Source organism: Sarcophilus harrisii, chromosome 2 (genome assembly GCF_902635505.1).
Source record: "Sarcophilus harrisii chromosome 2, mSarHar1.11, whole genome shotgun sequence".
NCBI lineage: Eukaryota > Metazoa > Chordata > Mammalia > Dasyuromorphia > Dasyuridae > Sarcophilus > Sarcophilus harrisii.
Window position 1 is genome coordinate 97,068,201 of NC_045427.1, and position 19,866 is coordinate 97,088,066.

General features: G+C 38.3%; 1 protein-coding gene across 7 annotated transcripts in view; it reads left to right on the plus strand.

The window, feature by feature from the left end:
- Positions 1-19,866, plus strand: part of SPTBN1 (spectrin beta, non-erythrocytic 1) — a 265,536-nt gene that overhangs the window by 201,248 nt on the left and 44,422 nt on the right. For all 7 annotated transcript variants that reach the window (XM_031950476.1, XM_023494963.2, XM_031950475.1 and 4 more), the window contains 10 exons: positions 450-562; positions 1,577-1,764; positions 3,038-3,155; positions 4,554-4,712; positions 5,534-5,836; positions 8,969-9,122; positions 9,995-10,865; positions 10,959-11,096; positions 11,929-12,685; positions 14,713-14,915. In XM_031950476.1, coding sequence (XP_031806336.1) covers positions 450-562; positions 1,577-1,764; positions 3,038-3,155; positions 4,554-4,712; positions 5,534-5,836; positions 8,969-9,122; positions 9,995-10,865; positions 10,959-11,096; positions 11,929-12,685; positions 14,713-14,915 — 3,004 coding nt within the window. The remainder of the gene's footprint in view (positions 1-449; positions 563-1,576; positions 1,765-3,037; positions 3,156-4,553; positions 4,713-5,533; positions 5,837-8,968; positions 9,123-9,994; positions 10,866-10,958; positions 11,097-11,928; positions 12,686-14,712; positions 14,916-19,866) is intronic.

Genomic DNA, 19,866 nt, shown 5'->3' on the forward strand with positions numbered 1-19,866 from the left:
GTTTGCAAGACTATCATTTACAAAAAGTCTTTTCCTTGCTATGAATTCCACTAGCTTTTAATTTTGTTTTTTTCTATATTGTGTATTCTCACATTTGGCTTGTATATTATCTTTAATTCTTGTCTAGGTTTTTTTTTTTTTTTGAGAGATTTGTTTCTTTCCAACTAGGTTACAGGCCTTGCTGTAAGAGATAAGACCCTGTGTTGTATGTGTGTGTGTGTATCTTCAATGACAAATAGTGTATGCTGCACATTTAAAGTTTGTGTGAATGACTAAAGGGACAGTATTATTCTTAATTAGTAATACCTTATAGTGATGCCTTTGAATATACTTGATTGAGTTGTTGAATAAACTCAGAATTTCTCTTTCTTGGTTCAAGTGATTCTTGTTTTGGGGGTGACAAGAAGCATTTTAAAAAAACATTGAAATCAATGTTCTCTTGGTCACAGATATCAGTGTTGACCATCCTGATGAGAAATCCATTATTACTTATGTGGTGACATATTACCACTACTTTTCAAAGATGAAGGCCTTAGCTGTTGAAGGAAAACGCATTGGGAAGGTGAGTTCACTAAGATTTTACAAGTTGCTGTAAAATTGTATCCGTATCTCAATATATTCCTGGGCTGATTACACATTTCTCTTCCCAGCCAGTTAGGGTGCCAGTAAAAGGTTTTACGAAAAACAGTAAGGATAGCAGGAAGATTTGAGGCTATAGGTCTTTGGAAATATCAGGCATCATGGGCATGAAGCCTAAACAATAAGTTACTTCCCTGTGCCTCCTACCAAAGAATATATGTCATGTTTAGGAACTGATTTGAGGTTCATAGGAATTCCTGCACACCTGAAAGAGGGCCATATGATTGAAGGGCTGGTTTTGTTAACAATGGGTTAGAGCCAGCCAGCTTAACAGAATATAATTCGTTTCCTGGCTTTTTATTTGCCTTCTTTAAAAAGTGCTGTCTTCTGATTCGAGTTGTAGTTTGTGTCCCCTTTCTAAAGAGGACCAAATGACATTATCCTGAGCCCACAGCTTGGGGCAGCAAGACTTGAATTTGAATATGATCAGACACTTATATGGTCCTGGGCAAAGGCATTTAACTTCTCCTTGTTTCCCCATCCATAAAACAGGGATAATAATAGCACCTCATTCACTGGAGGTATTATATGTTATTTGATTCTCACTGGGGTGTCATCAGAATCAAAAAGAAGGAAAGCACTTTGCAAACCTTAGGAACTATTCACACTTAAAAATTTCTTAAAGTTTAGAAAATACATTTGAAACCACAGAAGAGCATGGAACAACATAACTGCCCTTATTTATCTGAATTGGTCCTTTGGGATTAGAAATTAAGAAGCACCTATATGTTTTAAGACTCTAGCTTAATGATTCCAGATATTAAAGAATGAATTGAGTTCATTACTCAGATTTGATAGTTGTGGTCCTTTTAGGCCACACCACCAGAAAAATAAAAGTGAATATTCTTGTAGCATGGGGTATGTATATGAAAATATGTTTTAATGTTTTAATCATATAAAGATTATCTCATTTCTCAATGTTCCTGATTCTTGTTAGGTGCTTGACAATGCCATTGAAACGGAGAAAATGATTGAGAAATATGAATCACTAGCCTCAGACCTCTTGGAGTGGATTGAACAAACCATCATTATCTTGAACAATCGAAAATTTGCCAACTCCCTTGTGGGAGTCCAACAGCAGCTACAGGCATTCAACACTTACCGCACTGTGGAGAAACCACCCAAGTAAGATATAACGAAAAATGCCTATGTTTCTAAGGTCTAGGTTGTTGAAATGAATTTACTACTTACTGCACATGTGGAGGGACGAGGACTTTGCAACAAAGTGTTGTCTATTTTCCTGATTCCCTGATTGTGGTTTCATTTCCTCTTCAGCCTTATCACCTGTCTCATTCTTTCTTACCTGATTATATATCTCAGAAAGTAATTGTGAGCCTTTCTTAGCCCCTCACAAGAGCTGGAAGGGTATTAGTAAATTATAGAACTCTTGGGAAGGACAAAGTAAGAGTAATTCAGGAGCTAACAGCTTCCTCAGTAGATAGAAGAAACCATATTCATAGCCTTTCTTAGCATGGTCACTCTTAGGCCTCGGCTTTCTGAACTTATGGTGTGCTCTGACCAGCCCTGCCCTGACACCTGAAGGTTTTGGGGGATGAAAGAAACCTCAGCAGGGTCTCATAATCTTTATTACTATATGAAACATGAGAGACAGCCTCTCATGGGGATTTGGAGGAACTTAAGACATGAAATCTTATTTGGGGGAAATATGGCTCCAGAAGTCCAAAATGGGTAGTATAACTCTGGTATTGTAGGGCTACTAATTGCTGTCCTTCAGAAATTTATAGTCTGGTTTAAGTTATAATTTCACCATTTTTTTTCCTAATTGAAGCATGCCACTGGTACATGGAAACCCTATGGTGTAATGATATGCTTGGCTGATCATATCTTGACATTACAACATTCTTAAAAACAGTTGGTATCCTCTCTCTTTCTTTTCTTTTTTCCTCCTTTTCTGTTTCACTCACTCTCTGACACAAAACAAATAACAAAAACATCCAGTTAATTTTGAATTTCCTAGCTGGGTCACAACCCATTTCTGATTGTGAAAGTCCTTGGAAAAAATAGATGAGCTAGTCATTTGAAATTCATCTTTGTTAAAAGCATTCAGCCATTTTCTCTGTAAAAGAAGCCTATTTTCCAAGAATTATCTCTAAACCTTGTTTGAGATAATAAGACCGTTACAAATAGCCAACATATATGAGTGATAATTTCTGCCATTTTTCTGAGCTTCAACCCATTAGTCATTTAAAAAAACCTGCTTTGGACAAAGCACCTGGTACTAGTCTATAGAAAGCCCAATAGTTGACCTTCCTGTATATGTTCTCCTGTCCTGCCATCTCATTCACTTTCTCCTTAACCTCATGACTAGCTCTCTCATGAGAAGTGATATGAAGAGTGTGGTAAATAATGCTGATTGTATCTGTTTTGTGCCTCTCAGGTTCACAGAAAAAGGAAATTTGGAAGTTCTTCTTTTCACCATCCAAAGTAAAATGAGAGCCAATAATCAAAAAGTATATATGCCTCGGGAGGGGAAGCTCATCTCAGATATTAATAAGGTAAAGTTATTTCAACCACTTGTCTTCATCTGCTCCAAAGATGAGTAATAATGCTGTATATTTTATCTGGACATATGGCATGTATTACACTGATATATATTATATACACACTTTACTTTAAGGTGAAATACAGAGGTGACTATTTCATAAAACTCTGTTTCTCTTTACTATGCCCATATTTCTTAGCTTACTAATTTATACTCCCTGTGCACTTAGATCAATTAATTTTTTTGTGGATTGTGATGAATCTTAAGCAAGTGACTTGAGTGTCTTTGGACCTGGAAGGAGACTTTTCAACACTTATTACTTCATTTATCTGGAATTTCCCAAGCAGCTGTTTTTTAAACTCTCTGGCCTGCCTTTTGTTAGAGCAAATACTGAATTACACAACTTTTTTGCTTGTACACCAACTATGTTAGGTTATTTCATGTTGGGCAATATCCCCTATTATAATTTAAAGAATCTGGAAAGGTGGTTAGAGATTAGCATTCTTTTTGAGTGGAATTCTGTGATTTTTAATAAGAAGTCCATTTTATGAGAACATTTTTAATGGAGCCAACCAGTCAGACTTATGGGTGAAAAAAAATCCCATAAATATAAGGAATCTATTTAAAAAAAATTTTTTTTTTAAACTAAATCTGCAGTTTTATTGGTATAAGAAATAACCTGTAAGGAGACTCTTCCTTTACCAGCATAGCTAAGAATTCCTTTTTAATTTAGTCTTAGTTGTCTAGAACACTGGTGAGGTAAGTGACTTGCCCAGAGATGGACAACCAGTATTTGTCAGAGGCTGGAGTTTAAACATATGTCTTCCTGATTCTTGATGCAGTTATTAATGGTTCCACACTGTTTTTTGTTTTTTTTTGTTTGTTTTTTATGGGAGAAATCAGCAGTCCTACATTTTAGACTGTTTTTAAATTTTTTATTTGGGAGCTTAGGGCAAGGTTGAGATGGTAGTTGGTGGTTTTTATATAACTAGAGTTTCCCAATATGCTATTCATTTCTCCTTCGAATGGAAGTTTAAAAAGTCTCAATTTAGCTCTAATATTTCGAACCTATATAGCTTATTTTATTCTCACTACTACTAATAAGCATTTACCTTCCATGAAACTGAAGGAGAGGGAAATTTACCAAGATTTGACACACCACTGCAAATTTGAATGCTCTCCACTATTGTTGGCTTTTTGTTTTTTGGGGGAAGGGGAAAGTTCCCCCATTCTAAGATTTTACCAGAAATATAAAATCTGAATTTCCTCTTCCATGACAGACTAGGTGATCATAAAGGTCTCATTCAATTTTACATTCTCTGATCTCTAATCTCTGTTGACTAAAAGCCAAAGAGGTTTGCTTCATTAGACCATCTCAGGAAAGTATTGTTGTTTTCCTCCAAATCCTTAGGCCTGGGAACGACTGGAAAAAGCTGAACATGAAAGAGAACTGGCACTGCGGAATGAGCTCATAAGACAAGAGAAACTGGAACAACTTGCTCGGAGATTTGATCGCAAGGCAGCTATGAGGGAGACATGGCTCAGTGAAAATCAACGTCTGGTGTCTCAGGTTGGGTTTCAAGTCCTATTTGTGGGGCCAGAATGATTACCTTCCATGGTCATGAGGAAATACCCCCTTTATGTGCTTTCGACAAATAAGCCAGCAGTTTTTGCTTAGAGAAAAGGATGAGGCAAGGGGAGGAGAAGAGAGAATATACACTTATTAAGCACCTACACCACGCACTGTGCTAAGCGATTTACAAATATTTTGTCTACTCTGATAAAGGATTGGAGCTTGTTAACATATTTTCATAGAAGCTAAGGGACAGAGTAACCCCACAAGGTCATCTTTTAAGAGGATATTTATCGTACTTAATTCAGTTTCATTCCCATTTTAATCTAAATTTTCATTTGTTTGGTAGTAACATAGACATTCTTTTTTTTTTTTTTTTTTTTTTTTTTTTAGAGTTAGTGGGTATGTTTATATAACTCAACATTTGTAAGTAAGTACAAAAAGATTCCCCCTTTCCACAGGCTCTTAAACAGCTCACCCTTGCCCTGGGCAAGTTTATAATCACTGGACACCTGTATAAATTAAAAAATAAAATAAATAAAACATGGGTACCTTTGAATTAATGTAAGGTAACTTGAAGGTAGAGACAAGTAATAACCATTGTTCATTACTGGTTTTAGGATTGGAGATTAATATTTCCAAAATCCTGATAAATTAGTGACGCACATGATCTGTCCTTTTCCTTTATAAAGGCAAGATAGATCAGAGGTTGTAATTTGGGGGAAGGGTACATGAATTCTGGGGCAAGGCTAGAATCATATGGGGAAATGTCCTAGGAAAAGAAGTTCTTTTCCCAAAACTCTCATGCTCTCTTGTAGGACAACTTTGGGTTTGACCTTCCAGCTGTGGAAGCTGCCACTAAAAAACATGAGGCTATTGAAACAGACATTGCTGCCTATGAGGAACGTGTCCAGGCTGTGGTAGCTGTAGCCAAAGAGCTGGAAGCTGAGAATTACCATGACATCAAACGTATCACAGCAAGGAAGGACAATGTCATCCGCTTATGGGAGTACCTGCTGGAGCTGCTCAGAGCACGAAGGCAGCGTCTTGAGATGAACTTGGGACTTCAGAAGATATTCCAGGAAATGCTTTACATTATGGATTGGATGGATGAAATGAAGGTAAAAGATTTCCTGCCTTTATAGATACTCTAGTAAAGGCAACTAGATTTTGCTTCTAGGAAAACTGGAGCCTCATCTGCACATTGTATATTGTAGACATTATATAACCTTACCTTTGAACCACTCCTTTCTCTATTTGCATTAGTATGAATGAGAGAACACAGAGAAACAGTGAGGAGACATGTGTAGTTTGAAAATGATCTCTCCCATAAGAAGTAAATAAAGTGGGGAATGAAAAGATTCAAGTATGTATGTAGATGGTAGTATGTATAACTGGAGTTTTGACCATAGCATTATGTTCCCATAAGTAATCCAAAGGGAGATTTTTCAGAAAACCTTCCAAGATTAGCTTCCTACCTGTTTTCTAGATCTATTTTCCATAAAATAAATGGTCTAAGTGTAGATTATTACAAATATTTGGGATTGTGTCTTGTGGGAAGAAAAGATATTATATACAGCTTTTACCCTTCTCGCCAAATAATAGCCCTGCTTCCATTACTCTTCATGCTGGATAGGTCTTTAGGACATTCTGCATATCTGGGCAGAATTCTTAATAAAAGGAAGTTAACCTCATAGAAAGGTGAAGGACATTTTAAAGACATTAGTCTTGGCTCAGTTTCATCATGTCTCTCAACATATTTCTTTTTTTCTTTTCCTTATTATTTTTTCTTTCTTTCTTTCTTAATTTTTTTTTTTTTTTTTTTTTTTGCTGAGGCAATTGGGGTTGAATGACTTGTTAAGTATCTGAGACCAGATTTGAATTCAGGGCTAGTGTGTCTCAACATACTTTAGCAGCCTTGCACTTATTTATTAAGACCTGTCCCAAATAGGATAAACTTGTTCTAGTCGTTCTATCCCATTGTTCTAGATTTTAAATATTCTCAAGTAGTTGCAGCATATCTTAGTAGGATATGCATAACAGGTAGAAATGTGAACATCGAATGTTAAGTTGGAGTTAAGATTTCAGAATAGAATCTTAGAAATTTAGTTTTAGTTTGGTTGATTGCATTTCAGTTAATTTAACAAATATTGTGTACCTGCTACATTCAAAAGTCTCTATTACAAATAAAACCAACTTTGAATTTTCAGCGATTTTTGCCAATAGACCACCTATTCTTAACAGAGTCCTACCCAGAATCAATGACAACCACATATTTACCTGGAAGTGATCCTTGTTGTCCAAGGACCAGTGTAGCGAAGTTTAGAGAAGTTCATCAACATGAAGATGGCAATTAGCTGATGAATTTTTGTCACAGCCATCCATCTGCTAAAGCATGAGTGGGTGGCAGTCATCATTGGTAAAGGGAGAGTACATCCTGATAAAATTACAGATAATCAAAATAAATAAATAGCACTATTCTTGGCACTGATTTATTAAAGAATCAGAGAATGAGCATAGAAAAGTCATTTGCATAACTGTATAAATATGTATACATATATTGTATTTAACATATACTTTAACATATTTAACATGTATGGGACTATCTGCTATGTAGGGAAGGGGATGGGGGAAGGAGGGGGAAAGTTGGAACAGAAGGTTTTGCAAGGGTCAGTATTGAAAAATTACCCATGTATATGTTTTGTATAGCCCTCAACCATGAATTTTAAAAATTGGCCAGCACCTATTGGGTAAAATATCCAAAGTAGATATTTTCATCATGGTATACATGTTGTTTCATTCTGATCTCTAGTTAGTGAAAAGATTCATTTTACAAATAACAACTACATATTTGTCTTGAAGGTTCTAGAAATATTTGAAAGGACAGATCCATAAACCTTTAACAAAGGGGAACATTTAAGACTATTGAGAGACTTGTCAAATATAGTGATGAAGTCTCCAACAAATTATTTTGCCAGTTCATTTCCTTTTGCCCTTTTATTCATAGGTAACTAGATTGTTCTTGGTTGAGGTGAGGTGTTTTTGCCTATTGAGATTTAGTTTACATTCTGCAATTTTTAAAACTTAAGATAGCAATTTTTCAAAAATCTGTGGCAACCATGCATCTTTTAGTGTTAATTTGATTTATCAATTCCCAAAGGGGATCTTTGGTTTATCATCTCAATGACATCTCCTTTATATTTGTCTTTTGATTGCTTCATCAGGGACTAAGCCTAGAGGAGTGGAAAATCCCATTCTTTGAGGGATATATGGGGTGGAAAATTCAACAAGTATTAATTAAGGGCTTTCTATATGCAAAGCACTGGGTCCAGCATGGGGAATGTAAAGACAACAACAAAACAACTCATACCCTAAAGAAATTTGCTTTTTTCTAGACAAATATAACATTAATTCAAATAAATAAAATACAAGATAATTTGAGAAAGGATTCACTTACGCTAGCAGTACACATAAGCCTATAAAAGTTAGTTGGAACCAAATTGTGGAAGACCTGAATTAACTTTTCCTGAATAATGAGTTTGTATTTTACTCTAGAGGATTTTGGGAGCTCCTAAAAGTTTTTGAGGATGAGAATGGTATCTTCAGGTCTGACCTAAAAATTTTTTTGGAAACTTTTTGGAGAACAAATTGCAGAGAAGAGATATACTGAAAACAAGACCAATTAGGCTATTATAGTAATCTTAAGTGAGAGATGTTGTAAACAGAAAAGCCACAAAATGATAGCATGTGGGAGGGAGAGACAGACAGCAAAAAGTAGGGAATGACTCTAAGAATGGTTCTTTCCTCAAAAAAAAAAAAAAGAGAGAGAGAAAGAGAAGTTTGGGGTGAAGATTGAGTTTTCAGGGAAAGTTAGTGAATATTATTTTATATATAGTCGTTTTGAGATGTTAAATGCTACAGAAATGTTGGAACTTGAAAAAAGAAATAAAACAAAGGTTCTATCACATTTAACAATGGAAAGATTGTCAGTAGCCTTAGAGCAAGGAATTTCTGGTCAGTAGTAGGATTAGAAGCCAGTCTGAGTCAAGAATTGAGAAATGAATGGGTTATTAGAAGAGAGTAGCTCTTAGCTCATCTAAAGGTCCAGTACATGGAGTCTGATGCTTTCATATGAATCCTTCATTTTCAGATTCTCTGCTTTCTTCTCTTACTTTACGTAATTGAGTTGGCATTTGTTGTTGCTTTTTTAAACAAACGTGACTTCATATCTTTTCACCATCTTTCTTGCATAGGTGCTACTCTTGTCTCAAGACTATGGCAAACATTTGTTAGGTGTGGAAGACTTATTGCAAAAGCATGCTTTGGTTGAAGCTGACATTGGTATCCAGGCAGAAAGGGTGAGGGGTGTGAATGCCTCTGCTCAGAAGTTTGCTACAGATGGTGAAGGTAAGGGAGGACCTTTTGATGGTTGAAAATCTCCCAGCCCATCAGAAGTGAGAAAAAAAAAAAAAAAAAACCTTTCATTGATCTCTGTCTGAGGGAGGGAAATAGGGGACTCTCTTGACTTGTAACACTATTAAACTGTCATAGAGTTAGGGGAGCAAGGTGGTCTAGAGAGACTAGTGTGAAATGCTTACCATCAATCTTGAATTCATGAGATAGAATGGAAAAAAGGGAATACTTTTTTCCTTCTCTTCCTCCTCCTTTTCTTCATCCTTGCTTATCCCCTTTTCCTGCCAAATCTTGGTGTTAAATATGTTTTCATGTTCAACAATGAAATTTCACTAAAGCCATACTTGGTTTGGCTATGTCCCCACAACCTTGTCTAGCTGCTAAGAAAACCATTTATTCTTACCCCCCACCCCCCACCCCCCCAATTGGTCCCATCTGGGACCAATTATACAAGTCAGTGTTGTCTGAGAAGAGCAGTTGTTTGGCATCTCTTAGAAGCAAAATTGACTCATGTGCCCTCTTAGTTCTTGAGTGATTTGGAAATTTTTTTCCCACTAGAACTTTCACCTAACTCTAGTGACATTAAGGTCCTGCCAATAAGTCAAGTAGTGAGAACAAAGATGTTGCCTTTAGCCTCCAATGAGCTAGAAACCTAAGCTGAATAATTCCTGAATAATGAGTTTGTATTTTATTCTGGAGGCCTTTGGGAGCCCCTGAAGGTTTTTGTGGATGAGAATGGTATCTTCAGCTCTGCCCTAAAAAGATTTTTTGGGGAACTTCTTGAAGGGCAAATTGCTGAGAGGACATTCTGAAAGCAAGACCAATTAGGCTACTATAGTAATCTTTTCTTGCTATATCTCAAACAGGTTATAAACCTTGCGACCCACAAGTCATCCGAGACAGAGTAGCCCATATGGAGTTTTGTTACCAAGAACTTTGCCAGTTGGCCGCTGAACGACGAGCTCGCCTCGAGGAATCTCGCCGCCTGTGGAAGTTCTTCTGGGAAATGGCAGAAGAGGAAGGTTGGATAAGAGAGAAAGAGAAGATCCTCTCCTCCGACGACTACGGGAAAGACCTGACCAGTGTTGTCCGCCTGCTCAGCAAGCACAAGGCATTTGAGGATGAGATGAGCGGACGCAGTGGCCACTTTGAACAGGCCATCAAGGAAGGGGAAGACATGATCACCGAAGAGCACTTTGGTTCTGAGAAAATCCGAGAAAGAATCATTTACATCCGGGAGCAGTGGGCAAACCTGGAACAACTTTCGGCCATTCGGAAGAAGCGCCTGGAGGAAGCTTCTCTTCTCCATCAGTTCCAGGCAGATGCTGATGACATCGATGCTTGGATGTTGGATATCCTCAAGATCGTCTCTAGCAGTGACGTGGGCCACGATGAGTACTCCACACAGTCCTTGGTCAAGAAGCATAAGGATGTAGCTGAAGAGATTGCCAACTACAGACCCACCATTGACACCTTGCACGAGCAGGCCGGCGCCCTGCCCCAAGAGCATGCCGAGTCTCCAGATGTGCGAGGCCGCTTGTCCGGAATCGAAGAGCGGTACAAAGAAGTGGCAGAGCTCACGCGGCTCCGGAAGCAGGCACTCCAGGACACCCTCGCCCTCTACAAGATGTTCAGCGAGGCGGACGCCTGCGAGCTGTGGATTGACGAAAAGGAGCAGTGGCTGAACAACATGCAGATCCCAGAGAAGCTGGAGGACCTGGAGGTGATCCAGCACAGGTAGGGACCAGGGGGCTGGGGGCCTCGGGGATGCCACTCGCTTTTCTGTGATGGAGGGACTTTAATGCCCCTGGAAAAATCCCTTTTTTCCAGATTTGAAAGCTTGGAACCTGAAATGAACAACCAGGCGTCACGGGTTGCAGTGGTGAACCAGATCGCACGACAGCTGATGCACAGTGGCCATCCGAGTGAGAAGGACATTAAGGCCCAACAGGACAAACTCAACACAAGGTTGGTGTGAGGTCGACAGGCTCTTTCATGTTTGGAATGGCCTCAGTATAGTAGGAAAGGGGGGTCCCCACCAGGTGTTGTATTTTATTATTAATGGCATCACTGCATGGATATAAGGAGTGATTGTGAGGGATAAAGGCAATCTATGTCCATTTCCTTTCATATTCTCTCTCTCTCTCTCTCTCTCTCTCTCTCTCTCTCTCTTTCTCTCTCTCTCTCTCTCTTCTTCTCTTATCTCCACTTCTCTTATCATCTTGGGAATAAAAGTGTGGAAGGATTTTACTTCCCATCTTCAATTATTATCCCAGACAAATTATTAATGTCTTTCAGACTTTGGGTCTATAATAATTCTTTTGGTAAAACCAGACCTTTATCCATGTCTTACTTTCCCATTGAGTAATCACATTTGAGCAAAAATACAGAAAAAAAAAAGTTCTAAAGGCCAGTGTCAACCTTTGGTTCATTAGCTGTCTTTCACACATGTATTTAATGTATCATGAACAAGGAATGTCATGGACTGTATTCAAAGACAGGTGTTCCATAGCTGTCCAGGCATTAACTCTTAACAGGTGCTTAACAGGTAGTTAAGTCAGTTTATGTGACATCCCATCTGTATTCTGTTTCCATAATATCAACCATTCACATATTAAATGACCTTATTGTTTTTCTTTTGGGGTGGAGGAAGGAGAGAAGGCAGGAGAGGCAGTAGTCTAGTTTACCAGGTGTTTCTCCATTAGAAGGGGAAATCCCAGCCTTCACTTTAGCCTTTGGTTTTAGTATCCAAATATCAACCATTCAGGATCATTTTAATTCTTTTATTTTACATTTATAGGTGGAGCCAGTTCAGAGAACTGGTAGACAGGAAGAAAGATGCTCTCCTATCAGCCTTAAGTATCCAGAACTACCATCTTGAGTGCAATGAAACCAAATCCTGGATAAGGGAAAAGACCAAAGTGATTGAATCCACTCAGGACCTAGGTAATGACCTAGCAGGAGTCATGGCTCTGCAGAGAAAGCTGACCGGCATGGAGCGAGACTTAGTGGCCATCGAGGCAAAGTTGAGTGACCTGCAGAAAGAGGCAGAGAAACTAGAGTCTGAGCATCCAGATCAGGCCCAAGCCATCTTGTCGAGACTGGCTGAGATCAGTGACGTGTGGGAGGAGATGAAGACCACCCTGAAGAACCGAGAGGCTTCCTTGGGAGAAGCCAGCAAGCTGCAGCAGTTCCTGCGGGACCTAGATGACTTCCAGTCGTGGCTGTCCAGGACCCAGACGGCAATCGCCTCAGAAGATATGCCGAACACCCTGGCAGAAGCCGAGAAGCTCCTTACACAGCATGAGAACATCAAGAATGAAATCGACAATTATGAGGAAGACTACCAGAAGATGAGGGACATGGGCGAGATGGTGACCCAGGGCCAGACAGATGCTCAGTACATGTTCCTTCGTCAGCGTCTGCAGGCTTTGGACACCGGATGGAATGAGCTTCACAAAATGTGGGAAAACAGGCAAAACCTCCTGTCCCAGTCCCATGCATACCAGCTATTCCTTAGGGACACAAAGCAAGCAGAAGCATTTCTTAATAACCAGGTAAATCTGGGGCCAAACCTTTCTTTCCTAAGAGCACGTTTGACCTCTCAAACTTTTGCTTGGCACTTTGACTCAAAATCCCTTTCAGTGACCAAGTTAGATGTAGCTTTTACATTTATCTAAAATTTGTCTAGGTACCAGAATGTCCAGAAAGAGAGCCTGGGCCCCACTCCTCCTTGCTCTTGGACACACCTTGACACTCGCCGTTTGATCCTGGGCAAGACACTTTAACTTCTCATGAGCTTCAGTTTCCTTATCTATAAAATGAATATCTACATTTTTTAATAGACTTTTTATTTATTCAACATTTTTTCCCCAATTACATTCAAAGCACATTTTAAAATTATATTTGTTTTAAAGTTTTTTAGTTTTTACAGTTTAAAGTCCTCTCTTATCCTCACCTACAATTAAGAAACTATTTGTGAAATTATGCAATACATTTACATAAAAGTCAAGTTGTGGGGAAAAAAAAAAAAAACAGATCTCCTATCCTAATGAAAATAAAAACCCTCAAGAAAAATTAAGTTAAAAAAAGAGAGAGAGAGAATGTTTCAATCTGTATTCAGACACAATCATTTTCTTCTGGATATGGATAGGATTTTTCATCATAAGTCCTTCAGAGTAATTGTGAATGATAATACTACTGAGAATAGCAAAGTCATTCTTAGCTGGTCATCTCAGAACATTATGGGGTATACTGCTGAGATTTTTTTGTGAGTATCAATAGATAAAAGTAAAGTTCTTTGCAAACCTGTGTAGATGTTTGCTGCTATAATTATTGTTACTCTCAGTCTTCAAGTTCTCTTCCAAATCTAAATCAAGAACCCTATCAAGTGTCTGGGATTTCATCCTGCTTTTATAGAGTGCTCATGGGCTTTGGAAAAAATCCAAGTATATTTTCTGGCCCATATACCAGAACAAGGGATCTTGTCCATGGGAACCTGATAGAGTAAAATTTGTATTGATCATCTGGCTCCTTCCCCTCTTGGTAGTTGGGGAAGGGAGTTCCCAGAGAACTTGGAGATCGGTCTGCATCCTTAGTTGGGATCTTGGAGGGGGAGTGGACCTTGCTGACTGTAGTTAGAAATGTCAGGGGACTTATTCTTTTCCCTTAAGAGATAATATGGCAGGAAGTCAGGCAAAGGAAAGTACTTTTTTTCTGTGGGAAAATTCCTTGACAATTAGAGCTAGACTGATGTGGAATGGACTGCCTCAGGAGATCATTGAATCGTAGATCTAGATATAGCTGGGAGGGACTTCAGAGACCATGTAGTCCAGTAACCCCATTCTACTGTTGAAATCACTAAGGTCCAGAAAATTTAAGAGACTTAATCAATGTCTTAAAGGTAGACATCTAACCCATTCTTTCCATTTTGTCTATATAATTGTGACTTGCCCAAGGACTGCCATGAGAAACAGGATTTGAATCTAGATCCTTTTATTCTAGAGCCTCTTTTCTAGTGTACCACAGTGAAAGATATGAATTTATTAGCAAAAGTTGTATGAATGACCACTTATTACTAGACTGTATCAGTCTAGACTGTTTCTGTGATGCTTTCCAACTCAGAATCAATGATTCTTTCGAAGACGGCATAATTGCTAGCGTCTGACTCAAATGGATGAAGATACATTTATAAGTACCATTACTCAAACCCTGCATTAATCTTTTCAATCAGCACACCCATTATAAATGCAAATCAATCAATAAACATTTATTAGATACCTACTATGTGCCAGAGGCAAAAGATCAGCCTTGTACTGAAGGAGCTTATAATTTAATGATGAACTTAATTGCTGATGAAAATAAATTGGTCTCATTCTGGTTTTAGTTTCATTTACTAATTAAAATAAATTGCCTTTCAAGATTTAGGAATCAGTAGTTTCACAGAATATTGTATTCACAGTCTTGACATCTTGAGAGGGATGGTCTCATGTCTGATAAGTGAAAGAAATTATTTTTGTGTACAGAATGCATTGAATACAGTTTCTTGTTACAGTTTTTGTCTTCGTGATTTTTTTTTTTTAAGGAGTATGTTTTGGCTCACACTGAAATGCCCACCACCTTGGAGGCTGCAGAAGCAGCAATTAAAAAGCAAGAAGATTTCATGACCACAATGGATGCCAATGAGGAAAAGATCAATGCAGTTGTAGAGACAGGCCGGAGACTGGTCAGTGATGGGAACATCAATTCAGACAAGATCCAGGAGAAGGTGGACTCAATTGATGATAGGTACAGTATCTTAGCATTTTATACAAATCTCCCACCAGATTTTGACCATCCCATTGACTCTGTGCTAAAAAGGCATAGATGTCCATTTGCCTAAATGGAATTACGTGTAGACACTTAGGAATGTCTCATTTGGAGTTCTGTAGTAAATCAGTAACAATGATAGTTTAGCAACCTAGGATTTTCGGTACAAGGCTGTTATAAAGACTAATAGAAACTCAAAAGCTTCAGAAACAAAACTTGGCTGATCTTTAATCAGATGTTGTAAGAGCCAGCATGCTGGATTGTGATCAGGTAAGAGTCCATGACCCTGGGACAATTAGCATTCAAGGCATTCATACAATGGGGAAGGGAGCCTGAGAACCAGGTTTCACTGAGGATCTCCTGCTGTGAAATTTCTGCAGCAAGAGCCACATTTGCTCTCCCTGAACACACACATAAACTCTTTCTCTACCTCTGTCTCGCTCTCTCTCTCCTTTCTGTCTCTGTCTCCATCCGCCCCCACCGTCTGTCTGTGTCTCTCTTCCTCCTCTCTGTCTGTTTTTCTCTGTCTCTTTCTCTCTCTTCTATTTCTCCCTCCCTCCCTCACCCTTTTCCCCCTTTCTTTTTCTCTCTCCTTGCCTCTTTTTCTCTCTCCCTTTCTCTTTGTCTCTCTTTCCCTCTTTCTGTCTCTCTTTTCCCCCTTTCTCTTTGTCTCTCTCTCCCCCTCTTTTTGTCTCTTTCTCCCCCTTTTTCTTTGTCTCTCTCTCCCCCTTCCCCTTTCTCTTTTTGTCTCTGTGTGTATGTCTTTCTCTCTTCCTCTCCCTCCACCCCCCTCCTCTGTCTCTCTTTGCCCCCTCTTTCTTCTTCCCTGTCTCCCTCCATGGGATGCTCTCTCTGAAGCAGAGGGGGGAAGGTTGGTCTACTTGTCCTGCCCCCTTGGCAAAACCAGCATTTCCCAAGGTACAAAGAACCTTTATCTGGCATCTCTTGCAAAGTCAGCTTAGATGACACTGGAACAGTATCTCTTTCATGAAGAAAGAAAAGGCTTCTCCCTTCTCCAGAGTTGTGTGTTTTTTGTGCTTCTAAAAGAATTTTTTCCTGTGCCCAGGACAATTTGCCTCGTTTGATCCTTGCACCAAGCTCTCACCTTGCCCTCATTACCAAAGTCTGGGGAGGTCAGAGACAGATAATTGCTCTGGCCCCTGAGGGCGGGCTTCACTCAGCCTACTTCTTGCTCTGGGATATTCCATTTCACATTTTTGTACCCACTGTCCTGTAAGTCACTACATTCCCTGGCCTGCTTTCAGCCAGATGATTTCTGGATCCGGCTTAAGCCAATTTAGAAAAGCCAAAAAACAAAAATCCATCCTTGTGGAAGTGAGAGAGGGAGTGAATGCTGTAGGACACCCTGGGGCTCCAGCTGTGGACTGAGGAGACCATGGCAGAGTGGGTGGACCGCTGGAGTCAGGAAACCTGAGTTCAAAATGTGACATTAATCTCTTAACTGGCTGTATGACCCTGGGGAAACCAGGTTGCCTCAGTTTCCTCAGCTGTAAAATGGGCATGATAATGGCACCCATCAAGAAAGGTTTTTGGGAGGATTAGATGTTTTTAACGTGCTTGGCACAGTGTCTGGCTTCTAGTAATGGCAGTGTCCATGGTAGTTGTGTTTTTGCTGTTTCCTGGCAGGGTAGGAGCAGTCAGCTTATGTTCCTCACCTATTTGCTTGAGCTGAGAAGCTCAGTTAATTTGAAAAGTATAGGAATACAGTCTTCCCCTTTTTCTGTTTAAATTTGCCATTTGCTCTCCCCCCCAATTACGAGACAAGGTTATAATGAGGGGAGAACAGAAAGGATTTCTTCCATTCCTTTAAGAGTAGGAGGGTGTATTTTCATTATGATCTCATCCATCTTACATGAGAGGTGTATGCCCTTTTTTGTGTGATGGGAACCTTTGACGTACCGGGAAAGCCTAGCAATTCCTATTCAAAATTATGTTTTAGAAGGCATAAATTAAAAATATATGCATTACATTACCATTATGCCTGGTACATAGTGAGCATTTAATATATTATTAATTACGAAGAAGAGCAATTCTGTTGAAATATAGTTTTATGTGTTTTTCATTTTTTTTCATTCCTTTATTTTTAAATTCACAGATCCTCTGAAATGATTTTTTAAATCATAGAACTTCTGAAATCTATCCCCTGACAACTTTAGGGGTCTTTGGAATCCAGGTTAAGAATTTCTTTTTTTCTTTCAAAATACCAGTTTTCTTGTATAAAAAAAGACAAAGTACTCTTTGCATGTGTCACAAAGAATGCTTTGTTTTTCACTGTTAAAATTTAATTGCTCCCTAAAAAGAATAATACCATATTATTTTCCTTTTACAGTAGATGGATATAGCACAGGTTTATAGCAAATTGGCCTTGACAGTTATAGATGTCTTGTCTAACAGATTTCCAGGTTTCTGGCTGCTTTTCCATTTTATTTGTTTGTTCCACACTGGCCCTAAATATACAGCAGGTGCAGAGGGGATGGGAGCAGGTGGTACCTGGCAATGAGGATCCTCTTGAAAATGACAGAAGCTTTCAGCAAGGATTGAACCCCCTCTTGAGCAAGAACCAGATCTCATCAAAGACTAGAGTAGCTTTCATAAGTTTTTTTGTTTTTTAATAAAAGGGAAAAACTGAAAAGAAAGTAAAAATATTTGGGAGTACAAGAAAAGATTTGTTCCAGGAAATGGGGTGACCTTTTGGGTTTTCAATTATATTTTTCTCTTGATGCCAATTAGATTCAGATTTTAATTTCATATCTCAGATAAGGGGTTGACCCTCTGTGGCATTTGTTTCATTTAAAATACAAAAGCCAGTGAGTTACAGGCATTTTTATGGGTATAAGCAAAATAAATATCTAAATCCCTTGGTTTAATCCTTTGGTATAAAATCACTTGAATACTGTGGTTTTAGAAAGCAGAAAATAAGTTTTTTGAGATGAAAAAATACAGGAAGAAAACTTGAATTCTTACATCTTTGATCTTAGTTAGTGATATTTATAGATGCCTTAGATTACATGGAAAAATAGAGCTTTTAGGTGTTTTTTTAGCTTTTTTTCTTAAGGGAGAGGAGTGATATGATTAAAAACTAAAGAAAAATTCCAGACCATAGTACAGTATCTGGGAGAGCAAAAAACTAGGGTTTTTGACCCCAAATACCATTTTTTGCAGGTGAAGCCTTCCTTTCTTAGGAGCAAAGACCATTTCTATCTAAGGTCCATGTAGCACCTGGCATCCTTGGTTCTACAGAAAATCTTCTACTTTAAAATCCTTTTGTGCCAGGCACTTGGGATCTTCTGAGCTTCTGTAAACACCACCTGACTTGAAGTCCAAATTATAATTTTTTTTTAATATTGACTTTAAAAAAAAAAAATCTATTATATACAACTTAGGGGAGGTAGAGAGACAACAATACCCCAACAAATTCCACCTTGTTAAAAGCATTCTGATAATCCTAGCAAAGTTCTAATGAGTTCAAAGTGTTCCTTGCATTTGTGTCCATTAAACAGCTTTGCTTTGACCTTCAAGGAATTTGTTTCCTGCTCACGCTGTTGGGAAGCACTTTAAAACATTTAATCACAATCACTTCTGCCAAATATTTCCCTATTCATTGATACTCCTGGTTCTCTGTATCCAATTTTCTCACCCTTCAGAACAATGTTTCAGAAGTAGCTTTTCATTTCTTCTTCTTTTCTCCCTTCTCTGAATTTAATTTCATAGTCTCATTGGACATTTGGTAATTATTGACTGTTATCCCATCTGTGGTTGAATTTTTGAAAGAATTGATGCTTGAACAAGAAACATTTTCCAAATGTTTACCTAGTTGAATTTCCCTGGATAATGCTTGAAGCAGATACATATATTTCTATTCATAAGCTTGAAGTCTTTTCAAAATTGTTTTCATGCATTAAAACAGGTTTATAAGATGCCCTGGGAGGGAAAGAAAACTTGTAATATCTGTGGGATTGTGGTAAGGGTCTTAAGTCTTATTTCTTACTTGACTCAGCTTGAATATTTGTTTAAAACCCTTAGGGAAATAGGGAGGCTTTGGTGAATGGATTAAATCCTCACTCTCTCAAAAATCAAAAGAAATATGTTGAGGTTTTTTGCTTCATCAAAGACTATAAAGCTAGGGTTCTTAACCTGTTTTTTCAGTATATTAAAATTATTTTTGATAATTTTGTTTCAGTATCATTGATTTCCATTTTTTGCATTTAAAAATGTTTTTCTGAAAAGGGAGTGAAAAGCTACTCTTGCCTTCCCTAGGGGCTCCATGACACATTAAAGATAGAGAACCTTGATCTAACATCTTATTCCAGTTAAGGTGAACTCTGGATTCTCTTGATTCTGCCAAGATGGAAAGGCATCACATGTGGATATGCTGAATTTACATATCTAGATAAATTTGGAGACTTATCAATTTGGCCACAGGTGGATGGATTTTTCAGATCTTACACCTCTTTAAAAGCTACTAGATTATAGAAGAGTTTTGATCTGCATTTAAGGAGAGATAAAACTATGTTAGTAAAATTACAGATCTTTAAAGTACTAAAGCAAGATGAAGCTGCTCTTGAAACTATTGGAATTTCCCATGTCTTTTACTATCCCAATCTTATTCTTCTTTATCTGTCCTGCTTTTCTCTTCAGTATTCCTTGAGATAACCATTTATACTAAGTACCTCCACTTCTCTTATTTTAGTCTAAACTTTTTGCATCCTGGCTTCCAGATTCACCATTCAACTGAAACTATTCTCTTTAAAACAACCACATCTAATGTCCTTTTCTCAGTCTTCATTCTTCTTGATCTCTCCCCAGCTTTGACACAATTGAGTCACTTCCTCTAGCTAATATTCATGTCTAGATGAATGACTCTTCTTTCTCCTAGTTCTCCTATCTGACCTCCTCCTCTAGCTTGCTT